Here is a 16831-nt window from a genome sequence, read left to right as displayed (position 1 = left end):
CGGTCATATGCTGGCCGTCCCTAGTACTACCAATATGCCCGCAGGCGCGGCGAGAGACAAGCTCAACGTATGAGTCACCGTCCGGCTGCCGGGAGAGCCCCTACCGCGACCTTTGTCCACAGTCATGACGTCACGACAATGGGCTCCTAAACGTACGGGCAGCGGCCGCCTCAGGGGTGCCGCCGTGACCTTTGCACGACACGTTCTATAGCGTATGGCACAGCGGTTACTAGGAAGGTTGAGGCCAGCGGCAAACAAACTTGACGCGCAATTGACAACAGGTAACAGATTGATTAATAAAGCGGCGACAATATAAATGAAAATGACAACATGAAATGACAAATCGCATAGATGATCCCTACAACTAAACGGATATCTGTCTTAAAATGCTTGGCCGGAAGAAGCTGTGGGGCGGACCGGAGTGTATTGATACGCATGTATAAATCCATGATACGACCTATTCTTGATTATGCCTGCCAGATTCTAGATGGACCTCAGAACAAGGTGGTAGAATCACTTGACTCCATACAAAATCAGTGCCTTAGGATAGCAACCGGAGCTCTCCGTACATCACCGATCTTACCACTGCTGGTTGAGACTGATGTTCTTCCGCTGAGACTTCGGCGATGCGAACTAACTCTGAGATTTTGTCTTAAAGTTAAAAGCCGAGATACTCACCCGTGTAGACATCTTATATTGAGACATGCAGCTTTGCACCACGTGGAGGCGGCATATATGAAACGAATATCGGGATTTCCATTGTATGAACGTATGCTCCAGATGGTAGACGAAAGTGGATATGTATTTACTGCTGCAATTGCACTGAGAGAGAGCCATATACCGCCTTGGCGTTTACAGAGATGCGAGATACTAAGACTTACTGATGAACGTAAAAGTTGCCTCGACAATCTAAAAGTCCAGTGTGATTTCCATGAATTCAGACATTCTTATGCTGACTATGCCTTCATTTTTACTGATGGTGCAAAGGGCCCAAATGGTGTAGGATGTGCTTATATTCATGGTGATCGCTATGGGAAGTACCGACTGCCTGTACAGTGTTCCATCTTCACAGCAGAGGCGACTGCCATTCTAAAAGCACTGTGCTACATTGAAACTGAGCGTGACAAGAAATGGGTGATTTGTACTGACTCCTTGTCCGTGACGATGGCCATTGGAAACCCTCCCTCAGCTAACCCTGTTATTACCGAGATTTTGGACCATGTCCACACTCTTGATACTGGTTTCTCGATTATCCTGTTATGGATACCTGGTCACACTGGTATAACAGGAAACGAGACGGCTGATATACAGGCGAAGGTAGCCATGAGCCTGAATGATATAACTACACCACTGCTTGGGATGCGAGAGTTTTATCCTGCAATCCGCTCTACGATCAGAGATATGTTTGGTCGGTTCTGGGCTGATCACCCTGCTGGCACTACTCTGAAAGCTATCAAGGAGCGTGTGGAACACTGGTCTAGCAGTAGCCGACCCAGTAGAAGAGAAGAGGTTACATTATGTCGTCTGAGACTGGGCCATACTCGGTACACCCATTCTTATATCATTGATCGAGAGCCTAGACCACTGTGTGAAAGATGTCGCTGCCTGCTTTCTGTACAGCACTTTCTCATCGATTGTCCAATGTACGCCATCGAGAGACAACCATTGCAGCAACTGTGTCAGAGACATGCGGTTCAGCTGTGTCTGAAATCGCTGCTATGTGACGACTTTCCTGAGATATTGAACGAAGTGATGATCTTCTTGCGAGCGTGTGATCTTATGAAACGCCTGTAAACAGTGAATTAAGAAACAATAGAACCAGACCAAGGCCCGAGCCAGACTACGTGCGACTCACGTGCGATAGCGTATGTATACCCGACGCGTGTTTCTTTTTTTCTTTTCTTTTTTAATGCTGGAGTCAAAAGCCTGTGTGCATGGTAGTGCCTCTATTTACATGTAACACGCTAGATGTAATATGAATGTTCTATGTCCTTTGTTTTGCATCTGTCTCCGTGTGCTATGTCCCACCAGTACTGTGGTCTGTGTTATGTGGAAGTGGTGCGTGGAAGTATGACTGATCGTGAATGAATGTACACTTCTTGACTGACAGGACAATCGACGGTGGTGGCACTTAAGACAGTATCGAGCGTAGTTGATCACGTAGTTTAGAAACTAATTAGTTTGGACGAACCTAACCAGCTGGTCTCTCTATCCATGGATCCACGCAGCGCGCTTAGGGAAACACTACGGCCAAAGCATTCCTACGTACACGGCCTGAACAACTGGTCTGCGACCACAGTGTATCGATACATGTTATGATGGTTATGGTGATGAACGACATCCTCCTACTCTAACGAGGAGACAAGCGTACCTATTGTTACCAGAGTGTTTATCAATGGCAAATTAATGTATATGGAGTGTTATTTTGACTGTTGAAAAAAGCCAGGCATAAAAGATACCGGTCGTTTATGTTACTTTCATTTTCAGTTCTTTATCTCTAAGTTCATAACCATTTTATAGTTCGCTACTAACATTAACTACTGTCCTACCTGGAAATATTCCTCAATACTATATCCTGGTTCTATCCGGTACGCTGTTGTCTTTCCGTTCCACTACCACGCTTAGTACTCCATTGTCTTACCTACCAACTCTGAAGACATGAAAGTGGCAACAAGACATCTACGGACGCTCTGAGCCCGATGAGGCTATGCGCCCTAACCCACGACCAAGACCAAGACCAAGGCATTACACGAAGGGAAAGTATTTTATTTGCTTTGAACATTTTGAGACCCATGGTGTAGTTCACACATTTGACTGAATACTTTTTTCAAATCATATAAGAGCAAGTAGAAATTATACCTTTTCAGGACGCTTAACATTCTCCAGAAAATCATATATTTGGCAACTTACCCTATTTGATACGGCATTGAATCGCAAGTGACAAGTCCGGCACACAGATTGGAAGAGAGTGGACCAGCGGACGGCAATATTCCTTCAAAGGACTAGCTATTCCACAGATGAGATTATCCATATTTTATGCCCGTTGGTGAATAAAACTAGAAGCAATCTGTAATAGTTCCGACACAATATAGGCACCCATGTCCTCCACGTGGCACGACCGTTTAGACTAGACTTGCCAACACACGTTTGCAGCGTTTGCGGCAACCGCGGGTACTTAATAGGCTGGTAGTTGGTACCTAATAGATAAATAATATGTTGGTAAAAAAAACGTTTGGTAAGGTTCAAAAGATCACATACGCCCAGACACCACGGCACTGGCTGATGACCATACAGTTTATTAGCAGCTTTTTGTACAAGTGCGGCGCTTACAGCCTTAGCATGGTATACATCGAACTCAAAGTACACGCCGCGCCTGTGGGCAGACGCTCGACCTCATTGTTCTTTCCTCCCGGTGACCTACTTCGCGACCAGTCTGGCGGGGACAGCCGGATACATCATACACAGCTGGTTTATTGTCACGAATTCCATGGTAGGCAATTCACCAACCACGCATTCCCTTCGAGATAGCCCAGGCGCCCTGAACACCTTACTTCCATACAAGCGAAAGACCACACACATAGTTCAGCGAACTGACTTGCTTAGCTTCGATTACATTTTCGCACGATTTCATTGGCATGTGTCTCTGCCCACGATCGCGAACCGCTCACCCAAATACGCAACCCCCGGTACGCCAGCGCGGGGTACGTCGAATTCCTTCCGAATGTATGCACCCAAAGAAGCACAACGAAGAAAGTTCATGATACTTTTGCGTGACCATGACACGCACAGTTCAAAAATGCGAGCGACAGCAACAAACAATCCGGTTTGATGAAGAGCCCTCACACAACCACTATGCGCACAATACAATCATCAAAAATAGCTCACGATTACTGATATACAAGGCTCACACTCCACTGGGTTCCTCCGCGCACACACAGCACGACGCAGAGCGGAGGGAGGCCACCGAGCCACCGGGAGCCATCACAACGCCACTAAGCAGGCTGCCGGCCCGACTCGGCATTAGTGTTCGTCTGGGTATCGGGAGCGGCGGAGGCTGGGGCGGGCGCGGGCACGGGGGCGGCGTCCGCGGGAATCGCGGGGCTCGTGGCCGCGGCAGCGGCGGCCGGCGCCGGGGAGCCGCGGAAGAAGCCCTCGGCGGTTGGACACTCGCGGATGGTGACCGTGCCGGAGTCGACGGTGACATCCGTGATGACGATGTGGTCCATGAGCGGGTTGACGCGCCGCCAGAACTCGGACGGCGGCAGCACCAGCTGGTCGTCGGCCGGCTCGGCGCGCCGCCGGCTCCGCTCGGCCGGCTCCGGCGGACGCGGCGGGATGATCTTGATCTTGGGCGACTTGGGCGGCGCGTCGCCCGCCTCGGTGGAGGCCCGGCGCGGCGACAGCTTGGCCAGCTTGGCCGGCGGCGAGCGCGCACCGGTGGTCGAGATGGTGACGCCGATTTTGCCAGCATCGTTGAGCAGCTCGGCGCGTCGTTTACCGGGCCGCTCGGGCTCCGGCTTCTCCTCGGGCTCGTCCTCCGGCTCCGGCTCGGCCGGCTCCTCGGCGTCGGCGCGCTCCGAAGCCGAGGCGCGGTCCTCGGAGTCGCGCAGCCGGCGCGGCCGCGGTCCCCGCCGGCTCGGCGTGGCGCCGTCGCGCTCCTTCTCCTTGCTCTGAAAGGCGTCGATCAGCCGCTTGTCGAGGATGTTCTCCTCCGGCTCCCAGGTGTTGTACTTGGGACTCCAGCCCCTCCACTTTACCAGGAACTCCACACGGCCCTTGCGGTAGCGGCGCTTCTGGATGCCCTCGGCAGCGTAAACGCCGCTCGGCAGACCTCCCATTTTGTCAGACATGATCTGGTTATTGTTATGGGTTACTCGCAGCTGTAACAAACAGCAGAGAAAAGGTTACAATTAGTGACCAACCATAGACCTTCTCTGCAGTGCTTTCCGCGATAACTAATTTTCGGAACTGCGATAAGCGATATCGATAAACGATAAAAAAAAAAATTAACAGCGATAGCGATAAAACGATAACGATAATTGTTTTTAACTGCGATAACGAGACGATAAACGATAAAACAATACCGATAATTGTTTTTTAACAGCGATAACGAAACGAGTAACGATAAAATGATAACGATAATTGTTTTTTAACAGCGATAACAAAAGCGATAAGAAATACAGCTAAAATAAGTGTACTTAAAGTTTATTTGCAGTATATACTCAATACTGGATCATACAAGTAAAGAAAAAGGACAAAAACACATTTTAGTCAATCTCAGCATCTGTCTCATGCTCTGTGTCAGTTTTGGCCTCCTTCTCCTCCCTCTTCAAGATAGCCTCCAGGAGGGCCATGTTGCCCTTGGTGAAGACCAAGAGCAGTAATTTGTTTAATGTAGTTTGAAATCTCCATAATTTAAATATTTTATGATAATTAGATCAGTGACGCAACGAGCATGTTCTTATTTCGAAAGTAGCCAAAGACGGAAACCTGAGCCAAGTTGGCGTAGTTTTTTATGCTGAGTTTGACTTTCTGGAGCAAGTTCATTTATATACTTGTTCACTCCCCCAGATATGCGGGAGTGGACCCCGCTGTGACTGACCTCTGCCCGGTCCGCCGCGCAAATTTATAACACCCGTCGACCGTCTGACAGATCTGTAGGTACTTGACAGATGGCAACAGGTTGCACACACATACTGTCGCGCAGCATACACTGTCGATCGTCTTCCATTTTCCATCATCCCGTTTTACATTTTATCGTTTATCGTTCATAATTTTTGTAACTTGCGATAAGTGGATGAGCGATAATTTTGAAAATTTAGCGATAAACGATAACGATAACCGATTTACTTAACAGCGATAATTATCGTTTATCGTTTATCGCTCATCCTATCGCATGCGGAAACCACTGCTTCTCTGCACACCTTGCGTACATACAGGCATGCCTAATGCCTATGGACCAATAAATAGTTGCAGGCCTAAATGGTCCGGCCGGATTTAAGAATAATCTGAGATACCTAGACATTGTCATGGAATTGCAATTTGCAGTCAGTGTGTACACTGTACATTGACCGTCGTACGTAGTGTGTGTGTGTGTGGGGGGGGGGGGGTTCGAACGGACCCCCTCTTCCCGGTTTTCGTGAATAACTCGCGCAAAAAGCGGCATATCGCCGCGAAATCTTCAGTACCTTCTAGTTCATCAATGTTATGAAATTTACGCCTACTCTGTAAATTTTATTACCCTGTCCTATATAACCTTTGACCTGTGACCTGTTCCTCGAGACCATGTCATGCGTGGTCCTCCGGTTCGAATTTAAGACCGAAAAAGGCTGAGAAGCCAGATTGCAAAGGATGGTAATCATGACAAGATCTCATTGGCATCGCGGGCACTCTGCCGGTACGCGGTCCAATGCGGATTTACCATGGTGAGGAATTCGCATGGTGCCAACTGCCATGCTGGCCCTTGTGGTAAGTAGTATCGTGCTGAACCGCTGTACTGGCGTATTATTGAAGTGACTGAAGAAAATGATGCACGGGAGATACAGGTCCGTCTATGCAGGTCCTGCCCTGCTCAGCTGATGCTAACAGTCAATGAATGGAGATCATGATCGAGATTCGAGAGCAACCAGCCTGTTGACGTCATATACCTAAACGGCTAAACGTGGTCAAGGCGTTCAACACGGTCCGTCCCACCCACCTAGACGGCTACTGAGAAAAGTAGAGGCTTACAACATCAGAGGCAAAATCTTCAGATAGATCGGTGCATACCTACTACCTAGAAGGGCGGAAGCAGCGAGTTACTGATGGAAGTAGGAAGTCAGGCTGGGTTTCTGTACTAAGCAGTGTTCCCCAGGGTTCAGTCCTTGCTCCATTAGGTCCACCACACCGTATGTGAATTACTCGCTGGGGCCACTGGTTACATGTGGGATAAAGATATTTGTAGATGACGGCAAACTCTACTGACCTATATGTTCATTGTTCTGTCTGACTCGGCAGTCGGCACCTCTACAGAAGGACCATAACATGACACTTCACGAGTTGACAAACAGGTTGCAGGTTGTTAACTCTTGGAAGGAGCAAGGTGCTCCACATCAGCCAGACTGGAAAACATCCGTACACTATGCCAGACGCCCGTGAGACCCTCATGCGCTGAAATTCGGCGCAAGCGACTCTGCGCTAATATTTCTGCATGATTTGCGCCGGAAGCTGGGTGACTATTTGCGCCAAAATTAACACTTATATAAAGCACTTGCGCACATATACCGACATTACCGACCGAGGCTATATCAACCAGACAGAGCGTTCCGGGGCCTTGGACGCTGTCCCATGTTTGAGCGTCCGAAATAGTTGATCTAATACCACAATACGCGTAGCGCACTGTATTGTTGTGCTGAGAAACAATGCGCGGGCTGAAAGTTCCGGAGCCACAAAAATCGGCGGAGCGGTGGGTTCGAGGCTGGCGAGCGGCAGCGAAGGCCGGGCAGCGGAACAGCACGTGCTCCAGGATATCAGCCTCTTCTCAGCACACGGCGCAGAGCGCCGCGGGGCACCGTTTGTCCGGGCACCGCTGGCACGCCGCGGAGGGAAGACGGCCGATTCAGTGCACGTACTGAAGCGAGCGGCCCCAGTCGCCAGCCCTCATCTGGTGCACCGAAACGACGGCCTCCCGGTCCTCTCCGGGGATGGGGAGCGGCAGCGTGCTCCCAAAGAGTGGCTTGAATAGTGACTCGGGCCAGTTGTCGCGCTATTGACGCGAGGCCGCACATTGAACCGCTCGGGTCAGCGAGCGGGCGTCCAAGGGCAGGGCGGCCGCTTATTTCGCCAGGTCGTCCGCGCGCTCATTCCCCTCGATCCCGCGGTGGGCAGGAACCCACTGCAGGATTAGGTACTGCACGACGCTTGGTGATATTCAACAAGGTCTTCCATACCTTTCTTCGCACTGAGGCTGGAGGCCTCACCTGGGCGGCCGCTCCTCCGCTGAGTAGACTCAGGGCGGCTCGCGAGTCGGAGCACGCGACGACCGCGGCGGGGCCGTCTCATCCGGAACCGTCTCCAGAGCGAGCGAATCTGCTGCTCAATTGACCAGCGTGCCGCAAAAAAAAAATGACCGCCATTCGCCGAAAAATTCAGCGGCCGCCATGCGCTGAATTCGGCGCATAGGTACAAAGTTACGCTGGACGTGCACTGAAATTTTTGGCACAATTTGGCCACTACGCCAGACATATTTGACATAGCATGTATTCTCCAGTCTGGCACATCAGCAGGGGCAACCAGCACCACATATAGCGGATGGCTGATACAACTGTCACAGAGTCAGAAGTTGAAAGAGACCTTGGCGCCCCCACAGACGTTCAGATCAACTGGCTGAAGCGGGCTGCTTTGGCTATAAGGAAGGGATCTTATGTGATGGTAGTGATGTGTCGGTCCTTCCACTTGCTTGACAGATCAGCTCTAAATTTGCTCAAGGCCCAGCTGGTCCAACCTAAGTTTGAGATCAGGAACATAGTCTAGGGTCCCTTCAACAGGGTGGAACTGGACTAGCAACTGGTTGATTGGGTGCGGAGCCATGCAACCAAGCTGGTTATGGATCTGTGCCACGTCCAGTACTGAGAATTTAACCCGCGAACCGACGGGGGGGGGACATCCGCCCCCCCCCCCTGAGGTTTTTCGAGATAGCGGGAAAACCGCGGAGCGTAGCGCCGTACGGCGTACGCACCGCGAAATTTGTTACGACTATTCTCTCATCAATTTTACACATGGCGTGCAAGTTCGAACCTCCTAACTTTTAAGGTCAGGTACCAGGTCACTTTGAATGACCCAACCTCAAATCACTTTTTTGCAACTTTGTCACCGTGCCAGAGCTACAGTAGATGTCGGAGGCCTTTGAAAGTCGCAGGACGTTATAAAGGTCATTAGTAGCTACAATTTGTATAGCTCGCAATTTTGATATCGATGACCTAAGGTCAGGTCAATTTCTCGACCTCCCATTAGGTATAAGTCAATGGAGGAAAATCAACTCCTTGTTTTTACCACTAAAACGGGTCGGAATGGCCCCATAAACCATACATGACTTCATATACGATCAACCTTCACTGCCTTGAGGTCTGTTTTGCTGTTGGGCAGCTGTAAGGTCATGTGACGTCATCAAAGGTCACCAAAGGTTTTTTGCCAATAACTCCGTACAGGAACAAGATACAGTCGCGCGGATGGTCTCATTGTGTTCAGCTCGTCAAGGCGCATCGAATGATATACATGATGACCTCGGCCCGTTTCATCGGTGATAGCAGCACGCTATCACACGTGTCAAATTGGGTTTCCATGGAAACATCTACAAACCATGGCGTCGTCAAACTGTGTGATGTCATCAAATATTGCTGCTAACATCTTCACGGCCGTGCGAATGTATCAAACGCATTCAACGAGACGGCAACTCTGTTCCAAACGTAGCTATGAAAAAGCTCACGAATTACACGAAACATCATGAGTGTGAGGTCATCACATTACGTCAGCTCGCGCAATTTGATAGTAGCGTGCTGCTATCACCGGTGAAACAGGGCCCTGGAGTTCATGTGACCTGAGGTCAACATTTGACCTTGACCTTTTGAGGTCAACATATATATCATTCAATGCGGATTGACGAGAGGATCACGATGATGCCCTTTGTTTTTTCCTTAGCTGCTCAGTAGAGGTCAGGTACTCCATCATCTGGTCACGGATCAATGATTCAAGAACTTTGCAAGGAACAGCAGTCAGTGTTACGGGTCTGTAGTTGGCCGGGTAGTGATTAGGACCCTTCTTCAAGATGGGGACTATGTCGTCCTTGCACCAGTCGGTGGATAGGGTGGCACTGGCCAGGGAGTGGCGGAAGAGCTGTGCCCAGTGTTCAGCCATAATGGTCGCCGTCTCACTCAGTATCCTTGGGTGCAATCCATCCGGTCCTGGAGAGCTGTCAGATTTAAGCTTCAGCAGCTTGTCTCTGACCACCCTTGGGCTAACGTCTATGGTGTCTAGCAAGGGACCCGTGAAGGCAGAAGGTGGTGTTGGCAGGGCCGGGTCTTCGGATGTGAAGATGCTGTGGAAATAGTGGTTCAGTAGGTTGGCCTTGTCATGACTCTCGCGATCCATGGATCCATCCTCTGCTTGCAGGTCCTCCACTCGCATTTTTTTAAAAGAAATTTTGACTGAATGGATGAATGGGTGTGCTATGGGCCCGGGTGCCTTGCTAAGCAGAGCTTGTTGCGAATGACACTTATCTTCTTACTTATCTTGATTTTGTGTATTCTTTTGTTTCTTAATAAACGTGATGATGATGATGATGATGACACCACAGACCCACCACCCCACCCCGCCTTGCCTGCGCCCGGCGATAATTTGGATCGAAAGTTTAACGTGCCGCGGATAGATGGCGACACGGTCCTCCCGGGTCTAGTGTGGCCCTGTCTCACCAGGACACCAGTTGCCAGCTGGCTTAATATAGGAACGCGGTTCAAACGGCGTGGAGCTTCTCGGCCGCGAACTCACTGCCGAGTTAGGAGACGGACGCCTTATCCACTGGGCCACGGGGAGGAGTGTGAAGTCGAGATCCCGTGTAGCGCCAGAAGCCCTTCACGTTTGTCCTCATGTCTGCCACCACGCCTCTCAAAGGTCGCCCGTAGGTTCCTGGTTAGACACAATGAAGTTTTACAACAAAAAAGGTAGAAGAATGACGAGTTGCGCAGACAAAAATGTGTCAGGTTAAGGTAGCGAAAATCAGCATTTAATTGATGGGACATTACTGAGAATTAACATGCAAGACACCACAAAGTCTATAGGATGTTGAGGTTACAACAAAAAATAAGCTAAATTTACCTTACCCCGAGTATTCACACAAAATTCCTTTATGTGCATCAATCACTGCACTCTACCACCAAGGCATGCGAGCGCGCGAGTGCACGATCTTTGGCGGCGTTTTACGGTTTAGTTTTGTCGACAATTTTGTAGATTGTAAATCGATCTTCCATATATTATGACGCCATAGAACTCATTAAAAAATGTATGTTCCATGCATTTTTTTGAATTTATGCATTAAAAATATGAAATACATCAAAAACTATGTATGAAGTTTAAACACATTTGAAATGCGGTATATTTCAAAAAGAATTCATCTTGACATTGACATAAAATTGAAAGTATTCTAGCGAGTTTTGGAACTATTCGATTCAAACTTTTGGTTGGTTCCAGGTGGTACGTCATTGGACCGCTGATAAGGCATAAGCGCTGTATGATAAGATAAACTCACTGAACTCTATAATGGATCAACTAAAACTCTTCTCTTTTTTTTAGTGGCGCCTACAACCTACAAACCTACAACCTTACCTAACTAACCTACAAACCTACCAACCTAAAACCTAAAACCTACAAACCTACAACCTACTAACCTAAAACCTAATTTTTTTTTGGGCTCTCTCTATCGTCTGGATAAAAATAGGCCCCGCCCATCACAATCAGCTGCTGCATGACGAGTTGATGACGACAACCACTTACTTACCAGCAACCGATCTAGGGATAGCGTACGTGACAGTAATGGTGCAGCGGTTGCAAAATATTACATTGTTATTCAAACGGGCCTTGTTGTTAAACCCCTGGTTAAACCCAGCTGTGTTTGATTGTATTGAGATGTGATTAGATGAGGGGTGTTGATAAAGGCAGGTATTTTTTTAAATATTTTTTTGACATATTTTTGCCCTTTTTCTACTTAATAGCTGAACCCGGGACCACCTGAAGTCTAAACCTTATTTTAGATAACATGTCAATGCTGGTGCTGTCTTGAAATGTGAAATTTAGACAATGGTAATAGGAATAATGAATAGCAATTTCACAAACAACTTGTTAACTCTAGGAAGCGCAATTAAAATTAAAATCACTGTCTGCCACACTGCTCCGATCCAAGCCATGCAACCAATACCTATTCATGGGTGGTGTTTCACGGCAGAGCACTGCAGTGCGCTGTGTGTGTCGGAGCATTGGGTTTCCATGGCAGTGTCAACAAACTTCACTCTGACGCTAAGCTATGACAGCATCCCAGAACGCTAGCACGCTGTGGCGCCAGCGCCAGCAGCATGCTAGCAGTATTTGAACTCAAACCTCTGTTCTTGGTACTTGGTTTTTCAGGACCTCTCACTCTGTTCCAAACGCGATTCATCATAAACTTAGATATCACATGCAACGTCATTTGAGTGACGCTATGGTATGCCGTAGCTACCAGTGCACACAGTGTCTGGGTGGTGAAACAGGGCCATTATTAATCACATTTGCTTTGCTTTGTTTCAGCGGAAACCTGTCTGCACATGGGAGGAGTGCAACAAAAGCCCATCAAGTTCATGCATGGCAGTGGATCTCAACAGGAGAAAACCAGAAAGAACATAGATGCTTAAAGATTGCAGTTGTACGCTGCTGTTATCACCTGATGTGAGTGGCTGGCATTGCTCCTGGCAAGAACCACCTGCAAGTGATGAGATGGCGCCTCCGTCGTTGAGTGTGCTGCAGTGTGAGAGGCGCCCTGATCTCCACTTTGTGATGGGTTTCCATTGGAGGTTCAACTGAGAAGTGAGAACTGACTGTGACCGACTATCTTGCAAAGGAGGCTGGCATCCTCTCCCATAATGACACACCAATTGGCAATCATCGCTGCGATGATCACGAGGGTGTCCGCTTATCTGCCATGGTGAGGTGGAGAGCCAGCTGGCCTGAGGGATGGTTTTACTTCATCTGAGGCCCCCTTTCCCTGCCTGCCAGGCCCGGTCAAACGACCGCTTCACAGTGAACGACTTGCAGTGGATGCCGTCCCACAGCGCAACGAGCGCGCCGACCAGAGGCGGCGGCCAAGAGGCGGCCGCGCTCCCCCAGTCGACGGTCCCGGTGGACGTCGGCAACGCCTACCGCGCGACCATCAGATCGGCTCGCGACCGCGCCGTCGCCGACTGACCGCATGACTGGTATCTGTTCTTCATGAGGGACCGACTGCCACCGCCGGTCGCGGAAGGGCATCGCTCATCGGCCATTGACGTCCACCAGCTTCGCGTGGGTCACTGTTCGGGCTGCCACCAATGCACCGAATCGGATGGAACCCTGTCGGCGAATGCCAGCGGTGCCCCGACATCGACTGCGCGGCGGCCAGACGCCAGTGCATCGCGTGCCGGGAGGATGCTGGCACCCCCGATCGGTCATCGGTCACAAACCGTGTCCCAGCTCATGACTGCATCCAGCGAAGCTCTTTGAGATGTTCTGCTGCAGTCTGCCGCGTGTGTTGAAAGAAGAATGAACATGAGAAAACCTCAAAACTTTATGCCCTATTAGTATTTGACCAGTATTGGAATAAGTTTGGATTTTGAGAATTTGTGTCCCTGTGCTTGTGCCTGTGTGGAAAGGCATGCTTTACGGTGTACCATCTCAATTTGTGCGGCTGCTGACAAGCCACATGGGTGCCAACGTATGTGCGAATCCGTGAATACGTTGTATTTCGTCAGTCGGTATCGTTCTGAAAATATTGACTGCAATAGGTTATATAGCGTATGACGGTTCAGCCCAGCAGTAATAACTGACCATTGATTGGGCGAATTTTGTGTGGTGGTTCGCATAATACATAACCTGAAGAGTGTTTTGCCGGAATCGTTTAGTAGCAGAACTGACCGGAATATAAGTAGAATGCAACGGTTTGAATCGTGAATTTGTTGAAATGATTGTTCTCTGAGACCACTGTGTAACTTTTGACCTGAGAACCACCAATTATAACGACAATGGTGGAAGCATTAGGCACTATAGGCACTGTAGGCAGCACTACATAGTTGGCACACTTACGCAAGCACACGACTTACGCAGTGGACATCTGGATCATGCATGTTAAGGTTTACTGGGAAGAGTGAGAAATTAGTCAGAATATAACTGACTAAGGAAAATAGGTTATATTTCCAATTGAGCTGGGGTGGGGAGGGGAGGGGACTATGGTCAGCTATGCCAATAATTCATTCTCGTTATGCAGCTGTGTAAAAGGGCGTCCGTTTTTTTTTTTTTTTGGCGAGACATTCGCCATTGGCCATTTCCAAGCTAAATCGTGGTGGAGATTCTGGAGACCTCAGCCTCGCTACCCTGCGCGCTGCGCCACCTTGCGAAACATAAAACAGCAGTCCTGACATCTACAGGGCTTACTTTTCATTAAAGCGTGGATGTGTTCGCGCTTATGCGAAGGAAATTCTTCCGAGTATGGTTGATAATGAGATTAATTGTTGTCATTAATTTGTTAATTCATTGGCAAAAGTACCCTTATAAATCGGTAAAGTAGCTTAAGCTGTATCGTATTTCCTTGGGAAAAAATGACGAACTCATCCTAAGACATCCAGATTATTGGATGCGTTCGTCAGTTGTAAGTAGTTCAAGTTTTTGGAAAAGTTTGCTTGTGGAAAATCATAATATTTCAAAGATATGCCTATTTTCGAATAATTTATGCATTTGTTAGCATTGAAAAATGATTGTAAAGCAAAAGCGCAAAAGATTATTGTCAATTTATTTTCTCAAATCACGATTTACGAACGCACAAAACTCCAGCTTTTAATTTAGTGCGTGTGCGAATTGCGGTCAAGAAAAAAGATTTAAACTGTCTATATTCCTCTTAAAACAATGAAGGATGAATGAAGAAAACGCTGTTTTGAACAATTGTATATTTATTTTTTCTCAATTAAGCAAAAGTACAAAATTTTCAGCTATTATTACATTTGATCTCACAAAACCCATCACTTTTAAGCATGACGTCATATCAGCCAAACTTACTAGCGCCATCTCTGGAGAGCATCTTTCGAAACCTCCAGACGATAGAGAGAGCCTTTTTTTGCTGTTACATATTTGTATCAACAGCGTCACAATTGTCCACTCGGACCTAATATATACTCATACCAAAATTTTTGCCAAGCGGGTTTGATTAGTTTGGTTGCAAAGTACTTTCATTAACCCCGCATTCGATGTCTCTCGGACGGCAAAGATTCTACGCCGTCCCGCCAATCACGTTCCAGAACTGCAGCCGAGCCCCCGCTGACCTTTGACGGGATTGGCCGGACGGCGTAGAATCTTCGTCGTCCGAGAGACATCGAACGCGGGGTAAAATTGACTGTCATGAGCTCCACAGTAGATATGAAAAGTGATTTGAATGTAACTTGGCACAGCCAATTAAACACAGCATTAATTTGCTTTTGTCAGTCAAAATAAAAAAGGCTATTCTTGCTATCCTTAAAAAGCTGCCATCTGGACTCTGTGTGTCGTGTAACTGGTCACAGCTTGAAGCTACCCGACTGGTGGTATCAGTACATCAAAATGTGTAGATCAAGATTATAAGATGAAGAACGGTGAAGATAAAAAACATAATCTAACCTGACCTAACCTACTTATTGACCTACAACATTGAACCTACCAACCTACCAACCTACCAACCAGCAAGGTCTAGAGATAATCCCAAGCTGCTACACTCTTACATTAGACACAAGAAGCAGCTTCGCTCTTCAGTTGGTCCTCTTCGTCTCGACCCTGATACCATATCTGACGACCCCAAGGAGATGGCTGACTGCTTTTTGCATGTGTTTACTGGCATACACGCTACGACGATTCCAGATAAACCAGCTGCTCACCAGCGAAGTGATACTGTCATGGCTGACATTGACATTAGCCTAATTGACGTACATTCTACGCTCAGTAGCCTTGATCCGAACTCAGCAATGGGTCAGGACGGCTTGCACCCAGCCCTGCTTAAGGCATGTGCTGCAACTTTATGCACACCACTTCTCATGATTTACAGGCAGTCTCTTCTGGAGGGAGCGCTGCCCTCGGCGTGGAAATCCTCGCTCGTCGTACCGATACTTAAGAAGGGTTCTCGTAACGACCCAATGAACTACAGACCAGTATCGCTCACGTCTGTATCTTGCAAAAGTCTTGAAAGGATAATTTCCAAAGAGCTCTACGCATTCTTCATTGCAAATCAGATCCTCAGTGACGAACAGTTCGGCTTTCGTCCAGGACGATCCACGGAAGACCAGCTACTCCTGACCTACGATGAGGTAACTGTAGCCTTAGATCTGGGCCATCCCGTTGATCTAGTTCTGTTCGACTTTTCAAAGGCTTTTGATGTGGTGCGCCATACCATTCTTCTAGAAAAACTCAGGTTAGTCGGTGTCCAAGGGCGACTTATCACATGGCTGACAGATTTCTTGGTGGGGCGTACGATGCAGGTTCTTGTTAAGGGCACCACGAGTTCAGCTGCGGAGGTTCGGAGTGGCGTTCCTCAGGGATCGGTTTTAGGACCCATTCTTTTTCTGGTTTACATCAACCACGTTGCGTCCAGTTTGTCGTGCAGTTATAAGATCTTTGCTGACGATCTTAAAGTATTTATCAAACTAGACAACGATAAACACAACACCAGTGAAGAGGCGCTACAAAAGGATATAGACTTGCTCCACTCTACGGCAGAGTCTTGGGGTCTCAGCATGAACCTCAGGAAGTGCGCCGTCATACGATTTAGGCGACGATTCCATGACTTCGAGCCCCGTGCATACACACTGGCTGGTGACACAATTCCCTGCGTTACGTCATGTAGTGACCTGGGTGTTATCATCGACAACGAGATGAAATTCCATGAACACTGTGCCAGCATAGCAGCGAAGGCTGGAGGAGTTGCTCACAATTTCTTGAAATCGACCAGGTGTCGCTCGCCTGACTTTATGACTCATATACTGAAATCTCACATTCGCCCCATTCTCGAGTACGCGTCACCGATCTGGAACAGTGGCTATGTACAGGATCTCAAAAGATTAGA

At 48.3% G+C, this 16831-nt stretch overlaps 1 protein-coding gene across 4 annotated transcripts; it reads right to left on the bottom strand.

Moving 5' to 3' along the window:
- Nucleotides 1–3275: 3275 nt before the first annotated feature.
- LOC122393966 (chromobox protein homolog 7-like) lies at nucleotides 3276–10960 on the bottom strand. Of its 4 annotated transcripts, none has more exons than XM_043390475.1 (2): nucleotides 10854–10960; nucleotides 3276–4880 (listed from the first exon to the last, which is right to left on the bottom strand). In XM_043390475.1, exon 2 carries the CDS (start codon nucleotides 4848–4850, stop codon nucleotides 3993–3995), a length of 858 nt encoding a protein of 285 aa, XP_043246410.1. In that variant the 5' UTR covers nucleotides 4851–4880; nucleotides 10854–10960; the 3' UTR covers nucleotides 3276–3992. The 4 variants fall into 4 exon arrangements, with proteins under 4 accessions (XP_043246410.1, XP_043246409.1, XP_043246412.1 ...); XM_043390474.1 differs by having other exon boundaries at nucleotides 10849–10944; XM_043390477.1 differs by lacking the exon at nucleotides 10854–10960 and adding an exon at nucleotides 10776–10793.
- Nucleotides 10961–16831: the final 5871 nt, after the last annotated feature.

The sequence above is a fragment of the Amphibalanus amphitrite genome, unplaced genomic scaffold, assembly GCF_019059575.1.
Source record: "Amphibalanus amphitrite isolate SeventyFive unplaced genomic scaffold, NRLGWU_Aamphi_draft 000566F_arrow, whole genome shotgun sequence".
Classification (NCBI taxonomy): domain Eukaryota; kingdom Metazoa; phylum Arthropoda; class Thecostraca; order Balanomorpha; family Balanidae; genus Amphibalanus; species Amphibalanus amphitrite.
Note: the sequence above shows the minus strand (reverse complement) of the source record. Positions and strands in the feature narration are given on the sequence as shown.

What these genes read in the sequence shown, in the direction of transcription:
- LOC122393966 (XM_043390474.1), bottom strand. Translation starts at nt 10,887, where the DNA reads ATGCACATAAAGGAATTTTGTGTGAATACTCGGGGTAAG. An exon ending in GTGTGAATACTCGGGGTAAG is followed by an intron (nt 4,881 to 10,848) that starts GTAAATTTAGCT and finishes TGTTTGTTACAG; the next exon opens with CTGCGAGTAACCCATAACAA.